At 32.2% G+C, this 20,468-nt stretch overlaps 1 protein-coding gene across 1 annotated transcript; it reads left to right on the top strand.

Moving 5' to 3' along the window:
- The first annotated feature begins 6,924 nt into the window (after positions 1-6,924).
- LOC139488425 (syntaxin-8-like) lies at positions 6,925-17,147 on the top strand. Its single transcript, XM_071273996.1, has 9 exons — positions 6,925-7,024; positions 10,046-10,145; positions 11,220-11,314; positions 11,916-12,017; positions 12,410-12,534; positions 13,125-13,217; positions 14,941-15,042; positions 16,174-16,253; positions 16,994-17,147. Exons 1-8 carry the CDS (start codon positions 7,008-7,010, stop codon positions 16,245-16,247), a joined length of 708 nt encoding a protein of 235 aa, XP_071130097.1. The 5' UTR covers positions 6,925-7,007; the 3' UTR covers positions 16,248-16,253; positions 16,994-17,147.
- The last annotated feature ends 3,321 nt before the right edge of the window (positions 17,148-20,468 follow it).

The following is a 20,468-nucleotide window of genomic DNA, read 5'->3' on the forward strand; positions in this document are numbered from 1 at the left end:
ATACAACAACTGAAAATACAATATTATCAGTCCCGAAGGCAGTGCTTCGGTACCTTCACGATTCTAAACACACACTTACTTAATTTTCCGTTTATAAATTTAGAATTTATCAAGAGAATTTTTTGATTGTTCATATGTGCCGACTATTAATAAAAACATACTTCTTTACCTACTTACAAAGTTATAACGTGCTATTTTTTTTTATCATATATATATATGTTTCTTTTTAATTTCGCATTCTTATCATATATATCACGAAGCTTAAAATTGGTTCTTACTGGGTACTCCCGTCTGACCTGATCAGGAAATTGAATTAAGAAGACTTTGCTTAAAATTCAAATATCTTTTTAATAACTCGCTTCGTGGTGTTCAAACATGAATAGAATTGACAACCAACCTGAATGACCACAAGAAAAAAACACCTAAATACAACAAGAGTGTGTGCTGTCAATCAATAACACCTAATTTTATTGTACGATTTTTTTTTATGACATTCTTAATGAAAAGTAAAAAACAATTGTTCCAATGAATTTTTTTTTTATTACTTCTAATTCTAAAATAATTATACATCCTCCCTATATAACAATAAAAATTATTGCCGAAACGGCTTTAGAAAGTATGGCCGGTACGACGCCGAGTTTGGCCGAAACGACTGATTACGGCCGTACGGCAGTTTGGCCGGAACGACTGAGGTCGAGCGGCAATGTGGCCGAAACGACTGATGCCGTGCGGCAGTTTGCCCGAAAAGACTAAGGCCGTACGCCATTTTGGCCGAAACTACTAAGGCCGTACGGCAGTTTGGCCGATACGTCTGAGGACGGTGCGGCAGTTTGGCCGAAACGACTACGACCGTACGATAGTTGGGCCAATACGTATGAGGACGTTACGACTGAGAATGGTACGGCATGTACAACATGTAGAGAGCCTCTGTGTAGTGGTTAGTCCATCGGACTACTAACACAAAGGTTCCTGCATGGTTCGAATCCCGTTCCGGGATGAAAATTTCAGGGACTGAATTTTCGACTATCCATTGACACCTTTTGCGAGTATGGTCTTGAGGAAACGATGATAGTCTGTCGAAAGGGGACGATAAATGGCTGATACGTGTTAAGAGAGAGCCATATCTCTTGGACGTAAAAGGCACCCTTGTAGATTTCGTAAAAAGAGCAGGCTAATGCCGCTACAAGGCAGCACTCGCACCCGCAAAGTGGAAAGGGATTAATATAAGTTGCAAAACTTGTTTCCCAATCCACTATAAATAAATATGTTTCAACTAAACTAACGGTACGGCAGTGTGTCCGATACGACAAGGCGACTGCGGACGGTACGGCACGGTGGCCGATAAGTCCTCTCGAGTAAGTCCTCCATCGGGTGATCCTCAGATCATAGTCGGCTTATTAGTTAATCCAATTACATGACAGTAAATGGATATCAATAAAAGGAGGTGTCTGGTATGCGTCAACGAAACAGCAACCCAAACGTCAAAAATATCCAAAGTACATCTAAAGGTCTTTAGGTTCAACTAGACAAAGACAGGTGTTCACACAATATGTCCAACCCCAAGTTGTGCAGTAGACGACTCAAAACGTATTGACTACTGCACATAATTGGAGCTGACCGTTACATTATGTGACAATCTGGTTAATATTCAGATCTATCAGAATTCGCTTGCCCCGTCGCAATTATAAGAGGATATTGAAAACAGATCCATATTTTAGATAGATGAGATTGACAACAGATTTTTTTTGCGTTTGGAGTACTCGGTTTTCAACAAAAATCTGCACCAGTCATTAATCATCTTTATTCAAATGGAAGACTGGAAAACTTAAAGAAAGAAAGAAAGAAAGAAAGAAAGAAAGAAAGAAAGAAAGAAAGAAAGAAAGAAAGAAAGAAAGAAAGAAAGAAAGAAAGAAAGAAAGGAGCCGTTTACAGCTGAGTACGAGTGGATTTTGCTCGTTGTTGAAGGCCACACGGCCTTAACCTTATAGTTATATTTATTAAAAATCAGCCTACCATGCAGTATTGGTCACTGTTAAGTAAGTAAGCAAATGTTTGCACCTGTCCTAAGTCAGAAATCTGATGTACAGTAGTTGTCGTTTGTTTATGTAATTTATATGTGTTTCTCGTTTCTCGTTTATATATAGATTAGACCGTTGGTTTTCCCGTTTGAATGGTTTTACACTAGTAATTTTGGGGCCCTTTATAGCTTTTTGTTCGGTGTGAGCCAAGGCTCCGTGTTGAAGGCCGTACATTGACCTATAATGGTTTACTTTTATAAATTGTAATGGAGAGTTGTCTCATTGGCACTCACACCACATCTTCCTATATATCTAAGTAAGTAAGTAAAACTTTATATTTTGATTCGGTATATTGACACACATTACAAACATAAGCTCTAATGACTGAGCTTTTCACAGAATATGTATATAGATGCATGTCTCATAGACAATCATATCACATATCCTTGTTTTATACTGCATGGTACTGTTTCCATTGTTTTAAAGCATCTTAGTGAGGCTTGTATAGGGTATATTGGGATACGGGATATTTGCTATTTTAATTTTAGGAATATGGGATATTTGTCCTAAAAGTAAATGGGATATGGGATATTGATGCATTTATAAGGATATTGAATTTTTAACATGAAAAAAAATAAGTGGATTTAAAAGTTAAGTACAGAAATATTTACATCTCACTTGATAAAATTGCCCAAAAAAGTTTAATATTAAAGGTCATTTTAGTGCTTTGTTGATTTTAATTGAGTTAATGGTCGTTTCATTTAAAAGTCATCCAAACCCAAGCGAAAAGTATTGATCTATTTTCGATATTTATATGCTCATATGTACTAATAATTTTAAAAGCATTTGTTTTGCTTTCCATACTTCGTTCCTTATTGTTGATTTTCCTTTTTTGGATGGTGATGTTCCTTTGGCACTATCTTACAGTGTTTGTATATCACAACACCTCCGCTATGCCCGTGTCTGTTGTAACGTTTTGGATTTTAATGAACGAAATCTATGTATTACTGGTAAATAATATTAAGTCAGGGATTTCGTTACCACAAATCACTTAAAATCTTTACTAAATTCTAGATTTGGTTTTGAAGTTTGGTTCTACCTGTAGAAAATTTATTTCAAACGGGATAGCACATCCTCATTTTTACGGAGAGATGTTGTTTACCGTGCCGTTGGATGCTGGATGTGTAATGATTGATAATTTACTCTCAGATGCATTACTTTTTATTAGTTGTAATTGGCTTTGAACTAGCTGTCAGTAACTGCAAGTACTCTCAGATCTGTACTTAGTGTCTTTTTGTTGATGGGATGTACAAGTACTCGGTCACGTCCACTCTCTGTTTTTGTTAGATGTATTTCTGTTTATATCCATCTGATGAGTTAAGCCCTTTACAACTGATTTGTATAGTTCGTTCTTATGTTGTACTGTTACACCACTGTCCCAGGTTAAGGGAAGGGTTGGGATCCCGCTAACATGTTTAACCTCGTCACATTCTGTATGTATGTGCCTGTCCAAAGTCAAGAGTCTTTAATTCAGTGGTTGTCGTTTGTTGCTGTGTTACATATTTTTTTTTTATACATAAATTAGGCCGTTAGTTTTCTCGTTTGAATTGTTCTACATTTGTCATTTCAGGTCTTTTTATAGCTAACTATGAGGTATGAGCTTTGCTCATTGTTGAAGGTCGTACGGTGATCTATAGATGTTAATTTCTGTGTCACATGGTCTCTTGTGAAGAGTTGTCTCATTGGCAATCATACCACATCTTTTTTTTTTATATTATATGCTCATATGCATTGATAATTTTCTTGAAATAATCATAGATTTTTGTTAGATGTAGCCATCTGATGAGTTAAGCCTTATTGTTGTCAATGTTTTTATTTGTTTTGATGCTTTATATGATTACAGGATATTTTCTAGTGTTTTGCCTCTTATTTTTTACGTGACGTGGCGAGGATCTTCAGAGATCTCCACGTTTCACAGATTGCTCTGATGTGCAACGGCTGTTTTGCCAGACAAGCTGGGGCCGAGGGACGTCAGAGCACGTCCCATATCAAAAAGTAGATATTTTGCTGTATAAACTATGTACTAGTAAATAAAGAATAATTACTATAATAATCAATGTAAATTAATATATTTTCTTCTATTACTGGTGTTGTGAGGAAGGAAATTTAAAAAAAAGTAACAAACATATTGGGATCTATGTAATTCATAAAGTTCAAGATCACAGAGTCAAATGTTGTTTATTTCTTTGCAAAACAAGGGCTGTGCAAATTTTGCCTGCTGTAAAAATATTGCAACAGTTAAGTGTAATGTAGGTAAATTAGCAGAAAGCTTTCTTGTGTTAAATTTTGAGTTATTGAACTTGCATGGTAAATATCCAGTTTTTGATATGGACGTGCTCTGACGTCCCACAGTCTCAGCTTGTCTGGCAAAACAGCCGTTGGATGTCAAAGCAAGAGACAGGGTTCAACTTGAGTCCTTCTGTTCTTTCCAACATAGGTTAACGTGTAGGATGAAGTTTCTTATCAATGAAAGAAGAATGCTATCAAAATTATATTTTACAGTCATATGCATCACGGTTTGAACAATTAAAAAAAAGTCTGAAATTAGACCCCTTACACTAAATTTATCGTTTAACCTCACATAAAAAGAGATTGTTATACAAGGCTCTAAGATGGAACACTTCATCTTTTGGACACATACATTGTATATTCTTATTTAATACTAGAAGTATGCACTAAATTTCCTTTAACACAGTTTGTTTTCCCAGAGTCAAAATTTTTGACGTTGTGATGATGAGGAAAAAAATGGGCTTGGGAATGAATTTATAATGAATTTTTGGGATATTTCAAAATAGTTTTAGGGATATGGGATATTTGTAAAAAATATTTATTGGGATATTAGGGGTAAACATTATAGGGATACGGGATATTGGGATAAAAACTTAATGGGATACGGGATATTGATACCCCCCCTAAACAAGCCTCCTTAGTGTATGGCCTAACTCGGAGAATAGATCCGTCTAATCAATTTCTTAAGGATTGTTTGCCATAACCGAATCCACATCAAACCAGGCACATTTCTCATCAAACAAGTAGGCTAATAGATTACTAATACACTAGTCTTTGATGTCTTAAAAAATCAGTCTGGTGTATATATTATGGGTCTCACTAATTAGCGACAACAAGCGTCAACAAGCGACAACAAGCGTCAACAAGCGACAAGAAGCGACAACAAATGAAACATTTGTGAGAAAGAAAGAGATTGTGAAGTTTATATTAGTATATTGGTAGATGAAGAAATTTAACATTTGTGAAAAAGAAAGAGATTGAGCTTCTTTTTTTTTATTTTTAAATATGAAGAATATGTATAAGATAATGTATGAATCTGTTTTCATCAAAGTCAAAGTATGAATAAACGAATGGAGATATATATGGAGCGGGCATAATGGAATATAATATTTTGATTCATTTGCTTAATACTATGCTCTAAGTGTACTCTTGTTATTTCAATTCGATGCTTTATTTGTAAAACTCTCAGCCACGCTTTGCCATCTGTATTATTTAAGCGTGTTTCCAGAGCCCACGACGAGGACGTGGTTCTACCTTGGGGTCCATATACAGATCACGTACTTTTGCGGGAAAAAAAACCCCAAAAAAGGTCAACTTTCCTTTGAAGGATTTATTGAAACAAAAACATGAAATATTATTTCCTTTCTAACAGTATAATTCATTGTTCTTGATAGGAACAACATTAGATGTGGCTTCCCCTTAAGGTAATAACAGTACACACAATGTGGAACATCAAATGAGATTAACGAGTCGCGTGTCCCCTGTTTTATTGCTACAATAACATCCAATTAACACCTTCAACTTTGTACACACGTCAGACTATACAATTACACGCTAGACTATACAATCATTGTAAATAGTGAACACCTGTTGAAAACTCAAGATTGTCATTAATTTCCTTTCATCTTCAATCAATATGCATAAACATGATAAATATCGTTTAATGAGGCAATAAACAAATAAAAAGATGAAAACATTCACATTTCAATTTTCTTTTCCTCCTGTTTGGTTTCAGTTCTTTGTATTTCACAATTTGTGTCAATATTTTCAGGACAATGATGCACAAGTAATTCATTTTGCGAGCTTAATACATATTGCACGAAAAGAGTTTTAAAATACAAATTATAAGATAAATAATATGTTTTAAAACACAAGAAAAAGTAATCTCATAATACAATAATTAAACGTAATACTGGCTGTTATTCATAATAGATGTAAATAATGTTTCATTTTTTTCTATCAATTTTAACTTTCTTGTCGCTAAAATTATTTTCTTTTGCATATTCTTTTAATATTTATTGCAATAATTAATTTTAATTAAAAAAAATGTTTTCTTGTCGCTAAATAACAGCTAAATAGTTTCTTGTCGCTTGTTGTCGCTAAAATAATTCTTGTTGTCGCTTCTTGTCGCTTGTTGACGCTTGTTGTCGCTAAAATTCTTGTTGTCGCTAATTAGTGAGACCGTATATTATTATTTTATGTTTCTTTAATCACTCTGTAATGTTTATGTCATGTTGTAATAAATGTTATACTCTTAATGGGCCTTTTAATTTGGAAAATAAAAATATTATATTGTATTGTATTGTATTATATAGTCCATTATTTTTTAAACCAGCCAAATAACTTATGTACGGTCTGAGACTGCTATAACACAGAGTTATAGTAGTCTCAGGTACGGTTTTTATCCGCTGATCGATATTACAAATAATAAGAAAAAATTGTTTTGATTTATTCAAGGATTTATATAATAAAATTTATTGTAAATATGTTCTTGGACCAACTTATGTATACATGTATTGGACTAAAATTGTGTTTAGGGTTCAGTTCCCATGTACCTCTTACAGTGACCAACAATTATAGCCTAAATAAAGTCTTACCTTTATTCATTCTAATGTCAATTTGTAAACTTCCGATCACAAGATGGCAAGCGATACTTGGTTAGTAATGTTTAGTATATATATAGCATACAAAAGCTATAGATAAAGGCATGAAACCTACTTAATATCTTTCCTCAATAGTAAAATGATTTGTCGAGATACACATTCAGTAAACGTTGCTTTCATGTAAAAAATAACCAGTGTTTTAAAACAAAAACAAAAAGGGGGAGGGCAGTTTCAAAGCTCCTGCAACCGATAATATTTTTTACATTTATATATTACACTTGAAAACACTTCTTAAATGTAAGTTATATGATTATATAATAGTTGTTCCTGTTCTCTTGTTATAAATCAGATTTTGACACATTTACCATTTTAAGGTTCATGTGGACCCTATGGCTAAAATGGCCGTATTTTCACCTCAAAATTTACTCTGAGTACAGGCAAACCTGTACATCTGGAAAAGTTTTAAGGCATAGCATGCCCTAGATAAATAGAATTCAAATGCATTGTATGATTTAGAAAATTCATAACTTAACTGGATTTTGCCGTACACTTTTTTTCGTCCCTGCAGAAGATGATAAAATGAACAAACAGTTGAGTTTACCTTGATATGGTCCACTCAGGTACACAGTTTAAATAACCAATTATTGTCAGGTATCTATTGTCCATCTCATGTCCATGTCAAGCAATACAGCTCACTTCAATTATTACCTGTGGGGAAGTTCTCAAACCTGTTTCCCAACTTAGTTTATTTTGGCACCTTCTGGAGGAATGAAAAAAAGTGCACGGCAAAATCCTTGTAAGTTTTTATTTTTCTAAAACATAAAACATATTTTAAATTTATTTATCTAGGGCATGCTATGCCTGAATTTTTTTACAGATGCGCAGGTTTGTCTGTACTCAGAGTAAATTTTGAGGTGAAAATACGGTCATTTTAGCCATAGGGTCCACATGAACCTTAAGTAATATGAGGCAGGCATTACCTGTGAATGGGGACGAAGTCTGTATGATTTTTTTTTTTTTAAATCAAACATGTTAAAAAGAGAAATGGAAATACCGTAACGTTTCCGATTTTGGTTCTGTTGTTAAGGATTTTGGTTGTGACGTTATTTAAGTTATGACGTCATATTCAATGTAAACAAAGAAACGCTGTCATCAGGTAATGCAGTGAGGTAATGTTTTTTTTTTTTTATAACAAACAATTTTTAAAAATGAATTAGTATTAAGTTCCTTTCTTAGACTGATAAATATACATTTAATTCAAAGTCTCACATGTCTCATGCAAACAAGAACGGAAATGGAAGTAAATTTCTGCGCAGATCCGGAAATTCAAAATCGCGACAAAAAAAAAAATGGAATAATTTTGAGTTCATTAGTCCACACCAAATTAATTAGTAGTTCTTTGGAAAACCCGCACCTAAATTGCCGAAATTAAAATAAAAAAATAAAAATAAATATCCCACACCTCACCTGCCAACACCAAAAAATAAAAATAAAAATAAAATTCCTGCACGTTGAAAATAAATCCGCATTTTCGACGAACTCGATTCCGGTATAAAAAAAAAATCTTTATCAATTAAGCGTTTGAAAATATACAGTGTTTGTCATTTGTCAAGCATATTTTTGATTCTGAACAAAAAAGTTGCAAAGATGGAAAACATGCTGATTGTTTCTGTGGTGAAACATTCAGACAAAAATAACAACAAGGCATACATATTAAAAAATACGGCAACACAAACAAAATGTCAGACATTCAGGGAACTATATCAAGAAGCCTTAGTTGAAATCTTAGTTATAACATAGGCTTATAAATGGAGGTTATGTAGGTATTTCCATGTTGGTATGTTTTGGTGTAATTATGCCCCACCTACGATAGTAGAGGGGCATTATGTTTTCTGGTCTGTGCGTGCGTTCGTCCGTCTGTCTGTCTGTCTGTCTGTCTGTCTGTCTGTCTGTCTGTTCGTTCGTCCGTCCGTCTGTCCCGCTTCAGGTTAAAGTTTTTGGTCAAGGTAGTTTTTGATGAAGTTGAAGTCCAATCAACTTGAAACTTAGTACACATGTGCCCTATGATATGATCTTTCTAATTTAAATGCCAAATTATAGTTTTTACCCCAATTTTATGGTTCACTGAACATAGAAAAGGATAGTGCAAATTTCAGGTTAAAGTTTTTGGTCAAGGTAGTTTTTGATAAAGTAGAAGTCCAATTAACTTGAAACTTAGTATAAATGTTGCCTTTGATTAGATCATTCTAATTTTAATGCCAAATTAGAGAATTTATTCCAATTTCACGGTCCACTAAACATAGAAAATGATAGTGCGAGTGGGGCATCCGTGTACTGTGGACACATTCTTGTTTATTTTCTGATATTTAATTGTAAAGTAGCACTAGCTAGAACCCCCAGTTTCCACTGTGCTTGGATTGACTGGTTAGTGATCCATATGCATAAACACAAAACACACACCATGCAGTTATGTTACAAGAAGCTAGCTAGCATACTACAGAGGGTGTCTAAGGACCAGAAGGTGCATATACTACAGATGAAAGCAGTGCATATTAAAAGCAGATAGCCATATAAAGTTCATGCATAAAAAAATATGTTCAAAAGTGTATATTTGTGCAGTGTTAATTATACAAACAACAAAACAAAATGAAAAAGAATGCAGAAAGTTGAAATACATATAAAAAGGGAGATAATTTAATTATATCAAATTATGTCCCCTTTCAATTTAGTGAGTTGAAAATTCAGTTGCTTCTTTTAGGTAAAAGATATAAAAATTGAGAGAAAAAAATATCGCTCGCTCCATATTTCTTCAAAATTTGAGGCGAAGAATTTAAAAATATAAATTTAAATTTCGCTCGCTCGCCCCATTTTTTTGGGTTAAAATCTCAAAGAACTATTAATTAATTTGGTGTGGCCTTAGTACAATGAAAAATTCGAGAAATTTTCCTGATTTTTAATTTTTTTTATTGAATTTTCTACTGTAATACATGTAATAGGGGAATTCATCCCCATTTTATTATTTTTACACTTATCAAAAATAATGTTTGAATAATTTGACTGTAATTGATTTTTCAGGTTAAAAGACTATGAAGCCTGTGCTAGTGTTGGTCAAGAACTTATGGTTTTGATCAATGATAGAAATAAAAATGGTCGCACAAGTTCTACATACACAAAGGTAAACAATATGTGTAAAGAAGCTATGGTTAACTTTAGAATCAATGCTTTTGGAAAAAAAGACAAAACATATCAAGGGGACGATAAAAGCTCATAATTTAAAGAAAAATATAGAATAAACACACCATGGTAAAAGAAATACAATCATCAATAAAACACAACATTGGTAACTAAAGATTGAGGAACACTAATCCAACAAAAAAAGGGGGTGCTCAAAAGGGTAAACAGTAATTCGCCGTTTCAGAATCTAAAGAATCATGGGTAATTTCATTGTTCGTACCCCAAAATGAAAATAACGCCATGTCATTGGTTAAATTTCTATTGTTTATGACATTTTTAACCAATCAGGACGTTGTGGTGTACACTTTTGAAAATATTACCCATGATACATTAGATTCTGAAACGGCGAATTAGTTCTCACTCCACATGTAGCACCTGTCATGTTACTCATGTAAGATCAAACCCAGTAATAAGTCTCTGTGATGTCATAGTCAAGCAACATGTACATGTATTGGTGTCTTTTAAACTTTCAAAGGGATGAACCCTTCAATGATTTCCTGTGTGTACTAATGGCTAAGGAAGTCATGATAGGAAATGCAACTTATGGAATGTTGCTACATAGATGAAAGAGTTTGAGCGCTGCTATCATTTTCTTATGTTGTAAATTTTTGTTCTCAACCAACCCTAGATGCCAATCTCTTGATTTGAGTCAAGATGTTGCAGTTTTCATAAAAAATATAATTATTGTTAAAAGGACCATTTGCTGTTTATTGAGTGTTAACCACAAATGAACTGATACATGGATGATAAACAGTTAGTTATAACTAATATAACAGTTTACTTATTTATGTTTTGTAGTTTTCTTAATAAAAAAAAGTTCAAATATAATTTTTGCAAACATACAGTAAAAATCTACGGGAGCATCTCAAGTATTACAGGCATAACCACAGTATTTCCAGAAGAAAAAAAAAATACAATTTAAATAATTAGATTTATGAAAAAAAATAAAAAATATTTCAGCAAAATGCCAAGATATAAATGAATATTTTATTAATTTCTCTTTATCTATCTTTAGCTGTCAGCACAAATTAGAGTTAAATTGAAAACATTCTCAAATGAAGTCAACAAGCTGAGACAGAATTTGATACGAGCATCATCATCATATCATATGTATCCTTTGGTTTATATTATTGAGTGTGTTTCAGTCTACGAGTTATAGCAGTGTGTGTGTTTTTATTAATTCATATCAATTTTATAAATTATATGTCATTTAACCCTGTTTTGGATTTGGAATATACTATTTTTCTTCTTCGACTAACTGACTAATGGGAAATAATAAATGCATGAACTGGAGTGACAAATATTATCGTCTGAATTGTTTTATAATACATGTATGTAAAGATTGCATAAAATGCAATCAAAACCTTGTGGGACCGACTTGATATCTAAATCTTCCAAGGCTTATCACTACCTTTTTGATACACAAGATATAGTGCATTGATCCTGTTACATCCTATCAATGAACATTTCTAGAAACTTATTGATGTAATATATGCTCAGATATTCAACATGTTCAAGGCACAAAATGATGTAACACTTGTCAAGAAAATTACATTACTTTTGCAAGGTGCAGGAATCTTGTATCTATTCTTAAAATACAAATGAAATCTAAATGATGTCATTGTTTTAACAGATACAAAGACCCAAAAACATAATGCCCCTAAGTGGGTCATAAAAATCCTAAATTAGTAGCCTTAACTGTAATTATTAGAACACAGAGAGAAGTTGAACGTAGACAGATGTTAATTGATAATTTAATTACTAAAGAAAAACAGATAAATGAAGCTTTTAAAAATGAAGGTAGTAATTCTAGGTGAGTAACTTGAATTCAATGTTTTAGTTTCATTATAGTTCAAATTGTTTGTTAGTGATTTACTTTTGTATGGCCTGTGATGAAAGTCGCAGAAATTGAGACATGAATGGTTTTATTAAAAGCAGCTACAACTGTTAAGTTTGCTGCAAACCCGGCCACATTAAATTAATAAGCAATTTCAAATGTCAAGTGTTCTGCATAAGAAACTTCTTGTTATAGACCAATGATATTTTATATGAAGTTGCATTACTACCAGAAAACATCAGTTTGAAAGACTTTTTCAAGGCCATGGAGTCAATTTCACAAAAAAAAACTTATGGCTAAGATTGGTTGTACTCTGAATCCATTTGTCAGAGTCATTCAATCTTGTCAGTTCAATTTTTTCATTACAGAAATACGCTGATTGGTACAGATACATTTGGTAATAATGATCCTTGGGGTGTAAAAGATGAACCTGAAGACTTCCAGGGAAGATCTAATACTGAAGTCAGAACACAACAGCAGCAAATTATTCAACGTAAGATCTATTAGTTGATTACACAAAAATCTCAGAGATTGATTTATCTTTCTTCAAACCGTCTCAATAGTCTAATGGCATCATGCTCTTCTCAAGTGAAGGAGGTCTAAGTTTTTTTGAACCCAGATTTATGAAAAAAAATTAAGAAGTGTTACATGTCTTTCTGAGGACTGCAACTTTATGAACAAACACAATAAAAATGTTCTAAAGCTTGCAAATGAAAAATTTAAGATGTTCACATCTTGAGTGCAGAACAATCAAAGCTCACATGCAACAGAAGGAGTTTTTATATATCAGCCATAGTAAAATGTTTACATGAAACACAGATTTGATCCTGATTTGCAGATATCAAAGTTGACATTTAAAACTAACATGCTTTGTATGTAAAATGTTTTAAATACATGTAGTTATATTTTAACACTTTCATACTCATACAAGTTTTTCAGTTTTTACTAAAAAGAAACTAATGTTGTAGAGTGAAAACTACCAAAAGTTATTTATACCAGAATGAATTTGCAATCAAAATATTTTGCATAGTTTCCTTTTGTATGGTTGAAATCTTTAACATAGTATAATTTGGTAATTTTCAGAACAAGACAGAGGTCTAGAATCACTTTCTCATGTTATTACTAGGCAGAAACAAATGGCCATAGATATAGGTGATGAAGTAGACAGTCAGAATGGTAGGTATTATCTCATCTTTTATACTTCTAAAGGAAGAGACTGATTTTAATGAGCCACATCTCCTCTGAAACCATACAAATTCAGAAATATTTGTGATACGATGTATAAATCAAAATGTAGTGTTTGGTACTTCCTAAATTTGTCTTTGAAACAATCTTGTTTTCCACAGAAAACACTTATCCTTGAGAAAATATCCAAATTCAGAGACTGTTAAAGATCCATGTCTTATACACTTTAGAGCATCCTCAGTTGATTCCTGTGTGTAAGGTCACCAGATTTTACATAGCTTATACAGTTATCGAGTGAAAGAGTTAAAAACTACTGAAAATCACACTTTGCCACACTTTTCTTAGGGTATTTGATATATTTATTTTCCAACCTAGATAAATGGGGTTTTGCACATTATGTTCATCATTTTCATCTCTTTAAAGAAATAGAATTGAATGCATTAACCATGTCTAAATTTTCACTGCATCCACCTTATACTGTGTCCACAATCTTTGTTTCAACACTTTCCCAATTGTACCGTGATTTCATGGGCATCTTCTAGTATTTCTAGGTATAAGTAATGATCATAGAGATGCACACTTATTGAAGGGGTATGATTGTATAAAGGGTAAAATTTAGGTCAGGGCTATCCAGATATAAATGGATGGGGGTGTCAACATGCATAAAATTTAAATTGATGATTTCATATAATTGTTAAGGATATCCTCCTAAAATAATCACCACTCATCAAATTTGATTTACAGTGCCTTATGACCCTCTCCATTTGATTAAAGCCTCAATGAAATTGTGGGTATCAGATGGTTTAATTCCATGTGTGCATTCTGTTTACATATTATTCAAAGATTATGAACTTGAATTTCATGATCATAAATAATCCTCACTTCAGTGATTACTTGTATATCTTACCTCCTATACATTTCTAGGAATATGATTGGTTAAAAGCGTCTGCATGGAGACCGTGTATATTTCATATTAGATTTAGTAGGGAGATAGGGCTTATTTCATACACAGTTAGTAGTGGTGTAACGTCCCTTTATATTCCATATTAGGTCAGAAGGGAGGCGGGGCTTATTTCATACACAGTTAGTAGTGGTGTTGCCTCTCTTTATAAAAACAAAACGATACTGAGAAAAAAAACTTAAAGGTTTCAACAGACGAAGAAATTGATGATTAAGATTGAATTAAATTCATAAAACACATTTAAATCTAACAAGTTGTTGTTGTTGGCATCTGTTTTTGTAGGATCAATGGAAGTAGTTTCTTAATGCTAACAGTATTGAAGACTTGCTCATTTTGATAGGTCACTAGTCTAAATTTCACACGTTAAGATAGTCGGTAAGATAAATTTGTTACATAGTGTGCTAGTGATGTAATACAGTATCTATAGGGTCAGTAAATTTCATATGGGGTTTCGAGCTTCACTCTCACCCCATATGAAATTTACTGACACCATATATACCGTATTAGGTCACTAGCACACTATGTAACTAATAATATCATGCCAAGGAGAAATTAAATAGGAGAAAGGGCTTTTTGGCAATCTGTAAAGGAACTTTATAAATATGAAAAAAACAAAAATAGAAATAAATAGTGGAATTGGAAAGGCTTGAAATATAACATTTAGGAACAATAAGCCAAATGAATACCACTGTTACAAAATATGACTCTTTATTATCTGTTGAAATAAATGAGTATTTTTTTTTTGGTTTTCAGTATTAATTGACGACATAGGAGAGCATATGGATAGAACTGGTGAAAGATTAATAAAAGAAACAAGACATATAAAAATTGTAGATCGAAAGTCAAATACTTGTGGTAGGTTGTTAAAAGGGTGATGATCCTAAATTTGGTATCATTTTGTTGAAAGATGTATTTAATAAATTCAGGTAAATTGCAATCTGTAGTGATGAATATACTTTTTTCTGGCTTTGCAAGATTCCTATGTTACATTGTCAATTGCCAAACAAAACTTATTGAAGTATAATCTGTTAACAGTCTGTACTTTCACATTTTCAAACATTCAAATGGATATGAAGTGGCTTTTGCCATTTTGCTAGAGATATTATTAATAGTTGAAGCTTTTTTAATGACCATAAATGTTATTTGGAGTTCTCGTTATCTGTAAGTATCACGTAAGGAAATTTTGGTAAGGTTCATTAGTATTTTATTCATTATAATTAATTTGCAAGATTCCAAACAAATAGTGCAGGTAAAAGTGATAATAAAATTCAAATAACAGAAAAACAAAAAAGAGAAGAGTAATGATTTAAGGGGGCTCACGGGTCTAAATCAAATTTTTTTTTAAATATAGGATTTCCCTTTTTTTTTCAATAAATAAACTTTATCCTATACTTAATGGAAAAATAAAATAAAGATATGGGGTCACCGTTCATTTAATCTCACAATCTGCCTTTGAAAGAAGCATGCATTTTTGTTAAGGTACTTTTTTTCTGTTGAACTAATACATGTAGGACTAGGGGAACAAAAATTAAAATCTAAATGAAAAAAGAACTAAATTACAGAAATCGCTTAAATTTTACAATAGTTTAGTTTTTAAGTACAGTTCATTTGAAAACAATAATAAAAAATTTAGGTCACCGATGAGTTTAAAAAGTTATTTCAATTTGTATGTCAAAAAATGGCATTTTTTTTACCAAAGGGAGATAATTTGGAGCTTTTTCAATATTATAAACATTTTAAAAGTCATCTGGGGCCAATATGAATTTTTTTTTTTTTGGTTGATTTTTGTACAGTATCATAAAGTAACAACTATTATAATGTAATGAATAATATTTGTAATGAAAAAAACAAACATTTCTATTTTTGCTGATTTTTTTGTACCCTAGAGCCTCCTTAAAACCAATCAAGTTTGATGTAGATGGATTAATCACAATTCCAACATAATCATTTTGTATATCTGTAAACTGATTCACTTATATTTTGTAGGATACTGGGTAGCCATTGTGTTGTTGTTCATTGCTATAATAGTCATTGTTGCTGTACCATACAGTAACAAATGATGACCGGTAAGTTAATGTAAGAAAGGGAGATAATCATATAAAAATCGGAACAAAGTTATTTTTTTTTTAACTAAAATAGATGCGAACTGGTTAATGAATAATCAGAAACATCATTTGTCAAGTAAGATAATCATTTCAAAAGGACACATGGTTGGGATTAATAAAAAACATGTACAAAATTGATAGGTGCAAAAAGGATGAAACCTAAACCAACCTAAAACTTTATTTAAGAGGTTTTACATATTTTTGAATGGTTTCCATGTTACACTGTAAAAAATATGAACTGTATAAGTATTGCAATATGAGTTTTAAACATTTATCCTTAATTTCGAATTCTGGTTGGTATTGTGAGAAAATTGTGGGAAATATTCCTGGACAAACATTTTACACAACTCAAATGCAAAAAAAATGTAATAAAAAAATATGCTGATTGGTACAGGTTCTAAAACATGGTGTGATGAACTATGTTTAGGACAAAGAGCATAATTTCTCTCCATCTCAGATATTTAGTTAAGTGATGCATGAATATTAATGAATTTCAGAAGAAGATAAATAATACAACCAAAATTACCAAATAATGATATCAAATGATAGACCAGGTGCTTGAACATACAAAATGTACAAAATAGAAAGCAGGAAAAAAAATATCCAAATACACAGAAATTTAGATCAAACTCTACTATATACCATGTATACTAACATCATTATGCTATCATATGGTTAAATCTTTTAATTGGTTTTTTTAGATTGCATAAAGATTTAATGGAAGATCATTGAACTATGCAGAGCTTTATCCATAATAGTGCAATTAAAAACAGTCTATATTATAAAGGACCAAATTATGAATGTGATAACTATTGTTTTATAATTCATATGTGTAATATAATTTATTATTTTAAATTTGTTTCATTATTTTTTTTAATTGAAAAAAATATTGCCTTTATATAATTTGGGTGTTTGAAGATCTAGACCACAGAGATGCAAGAACCAAAATAACTATCAACCCAAAAAATTAAAACTAAATATATTGATTCTGTGATATTAGTTTTTATCTGCAAAATTTTTGCACACATATAATGTTATGATGTTGTTGTCGTCATCACCAGAAGACATTTGGTTTTCAGATAATTACTTGCGTAGAAATGAATAAATCTCTATGAAATCGTAACACTAGGATCCATACCACAAAATAAAGGTTGGGATTGATTTTGGGGGTTATTGTCCAAACTCTTTAGTTATTAGGTGCCTAAAAGTAGCCAAAACATATTATAGGAGGCTGAAAGTATTCGCTGGGTCTTTTATATTTAAATCTTTTAAAGAAATGCTTCTAATCAATAGATGAATTTTCTTACAAAAAGCCTGATCCATCGAGTACAATCCATTTTTGCGACCATATAATGGTATGGCCATGTCATCTGAAGACATTTTTTTTCTAGACAATAACTTGGGTATAAATGTCTGGATATCTATTCAATTGTACTATTAGTTTCAATACCACAAACAAAAGGTTGTGATGCATTTTTACGGAGGTTATTGTCCTAACTGTTTAGGAATACATAGCCAAAAATAAGCATTTTGTGGTTTTAGTACAATAACTTGTTTATAGGTGTATGGACTTTTATGAAATTGTACCCTTAGGTTCAATATCTCAAAAGGAAGGTTTGGATTGATTTTAGTGGTTATGGCCCAAATTGTTTAGGAATTAGGGACCAAAAAGGTTACAATAGAACTTGTGTATAAGTTTATGGATCTGAGTGAAATGTTACAACAAGGTATCATACCTCAAAAGGAAGTTTGAGATTGTTTTTAGGCGTTATGGCCCAAAACTGTTAAGGAATTAGTGGCCAAAAACAATACTCTTCTAATACTTTGTATAAATTGCTTATAATAAAATTAACGGTACCAATTTTCTTGCACCAGATGCGCATTTCGACAATACATGTCTCTTCAGTGATGCTCGTGGCCAAGATATTTGAAATCCAAAGCTTATATAAAAGATGAAGAGCTATAATCCAAAAGGTCCAAAAAGTATAGCCAAATCCGTGAAAGTTATCAGAGCTTTGCATGACGGAGATACATTCCTAAATTTATGATAATTTCTATCATTTTGTAACAGTAAATTTTAATAACACAAAAAATTCGTATTTTCATGCCAGTACCAAAGTACTGGCTACTGGGGTGGTGATACCCTCGGGGACTAATAGTCCACCTGCAGAGGCATCGACCCAGTGGTAGTAATAAAATTAACGGTAACAATTTTCTTGCACCAGATGCGCATTTCGACAATACATGTCTTCAGTGATGCTCGTGGCCAAAATATTTGAAATCCAAAGCTTATATAAAAGATGAAGAGCTATAATCCAAAAGGACCAAAAAGTATAGCCAAATCCGTGAAAGTTATCAGAGCTTTGCATGACGGAGATACATTCCTAAATTTATAATAATTTCTATCATTTTGTAACAGTAAATTTTAATAACACAAAAAAATCTGTATTTTTATGCCAGTACCGAAGTACTGGCTACTGGGGTGGTGATACCCTCGGGGTCTAATAGTCCACCAGCAGAGGCATCGACCTAGTGGTAGTAATAAAATTAACGGTACCAATTTTCTTGCACCAGATGCACATTTCGACAATACATGTCTCTTCAGTGATGCTCATATATCTTGACCAATTTCAATGGGGTTAAATTTTAAGTCTTGTATTCTTGGGATTTTAAAAAAATGCCAAAAGTAATTGTGTATTTAGATTTTCGATTTTGGGCCCCAACAGTTAGAAAATGTATTCGTTTCATAATTACCAAATAGTGACCAAGTCTCCAGTGCCAGTATTCCTTGCTTCACAATGAAGTGTTGTGATAGTGTATTGCAAGTTTTATTGGACCAGGAAGGGAACGTAGGAAGAAGATGGAATATGCTAATGACAGAAAAATCATTATTTATATACAGAAAATATCCAGTACCAGAAATTGAAATATTAGTGTTCTAGACTTGGGAGATGCTAAGGTTAGTGATTTAGTGGTGGTTCTAGGGCAGGAGGGATGTGTCATTTAGATTTCCACTAAGACAACATGCCAATCAAACCTGTTGATTTACTAGCTATCCAAGCAGACAGTATTATTGTTACAGAATTTTTCAACCATTCGTTCTTTTAAAGTAACCATGGACAATTCCTTACCATCTGCCATCTCAAAGATATAGGGATTAAACACTGAAATTGTCTTAATTTTTTGTCTGAGGGTAATATAATTTGATTATATGACCAACATTCACCAAGTTGAACATGGTATACTCCACAGAAAGAATAAAACTCTTTAAATGTTTGGTCAGTAGTTCATATTCAACTTTTATTACATCTTTAACAGTCTACATTACAAAGTAAACTACCTACTCTAAAGTCTGTTTCTGTTATAACAATTGCAAATTCTCCTACACTTTTGGAATATTTGTATATTGAAATGATATTCCTATGTATCATTCTTGTTAAAAAATAGTTATAGTTTCCAGAAAACGATTTTAGAACAAACAGTCAGTGATTCCCTAATGAAAACATATTTATGTCACTACAGTTTTGATATGATCAATTCAAAATATACATTTACTGTGGAACAGAAACAACAAAATCATTTATATCAATAAGGGAATATTCAAGTCTTTAATTGTAAGCCTTAAGAAAAGTATTTCAGATATATGTCTATCATACTTTTTACTTTAATGTAAGATGTCTGGAATTAAATATAAGAAAGCTAAACACACTCATTTCCTCAAGAGAAAATAAAAGACAAAGTTTTTGAATTTTTATTTTTATGAAAGATTATCACCGAAAAAAATCTGTAGATATAGGGTAAAAGGAGAAAGCTCGACATTGGGATAGTGATCTGGTGGTGGCTTTAGTTAACTTCTTTAAAACTTTATATTTTTGAAGGTGGAAGACCTGAATGCTTCATACTTTGTATATAGATGCACATATTACAAAGTTTCCCTCTGTTACATGTCCATTGTCTTTGACAACATTTTCATGGTTCAGTGACTACTTGAAAAAAAGTTAAGATTTGTTGTAATGTTAATTTCTCTCTTTTAATAAGTAAAAGAATAACTATATTTGGTATGTACATACTTTGCAAAGTCCTCATGCTTGTCAGGCAGTTTTCACTTAACTTATAAGCAATAGGTCTAGTATATTTGGTGTATGGAATGATTGTAAGGTGTACATGTCTAGCTGG

Source organism: Mytilus edulis, chromosome 9 (genome assembly GCF_963676685.1).
Source record: "Mytilus edulis chromosome 9, xbMytEdul2.2, whole genome shotgun sequence".
In the NCBI taxonomy this organism is placed as follows: domain Eukaryota; kingdom Metazoa; phylum Mollusca; class Bivalvia; order Mytilida; family Mytilidae; genus Mytilus; species Mytilus edulis.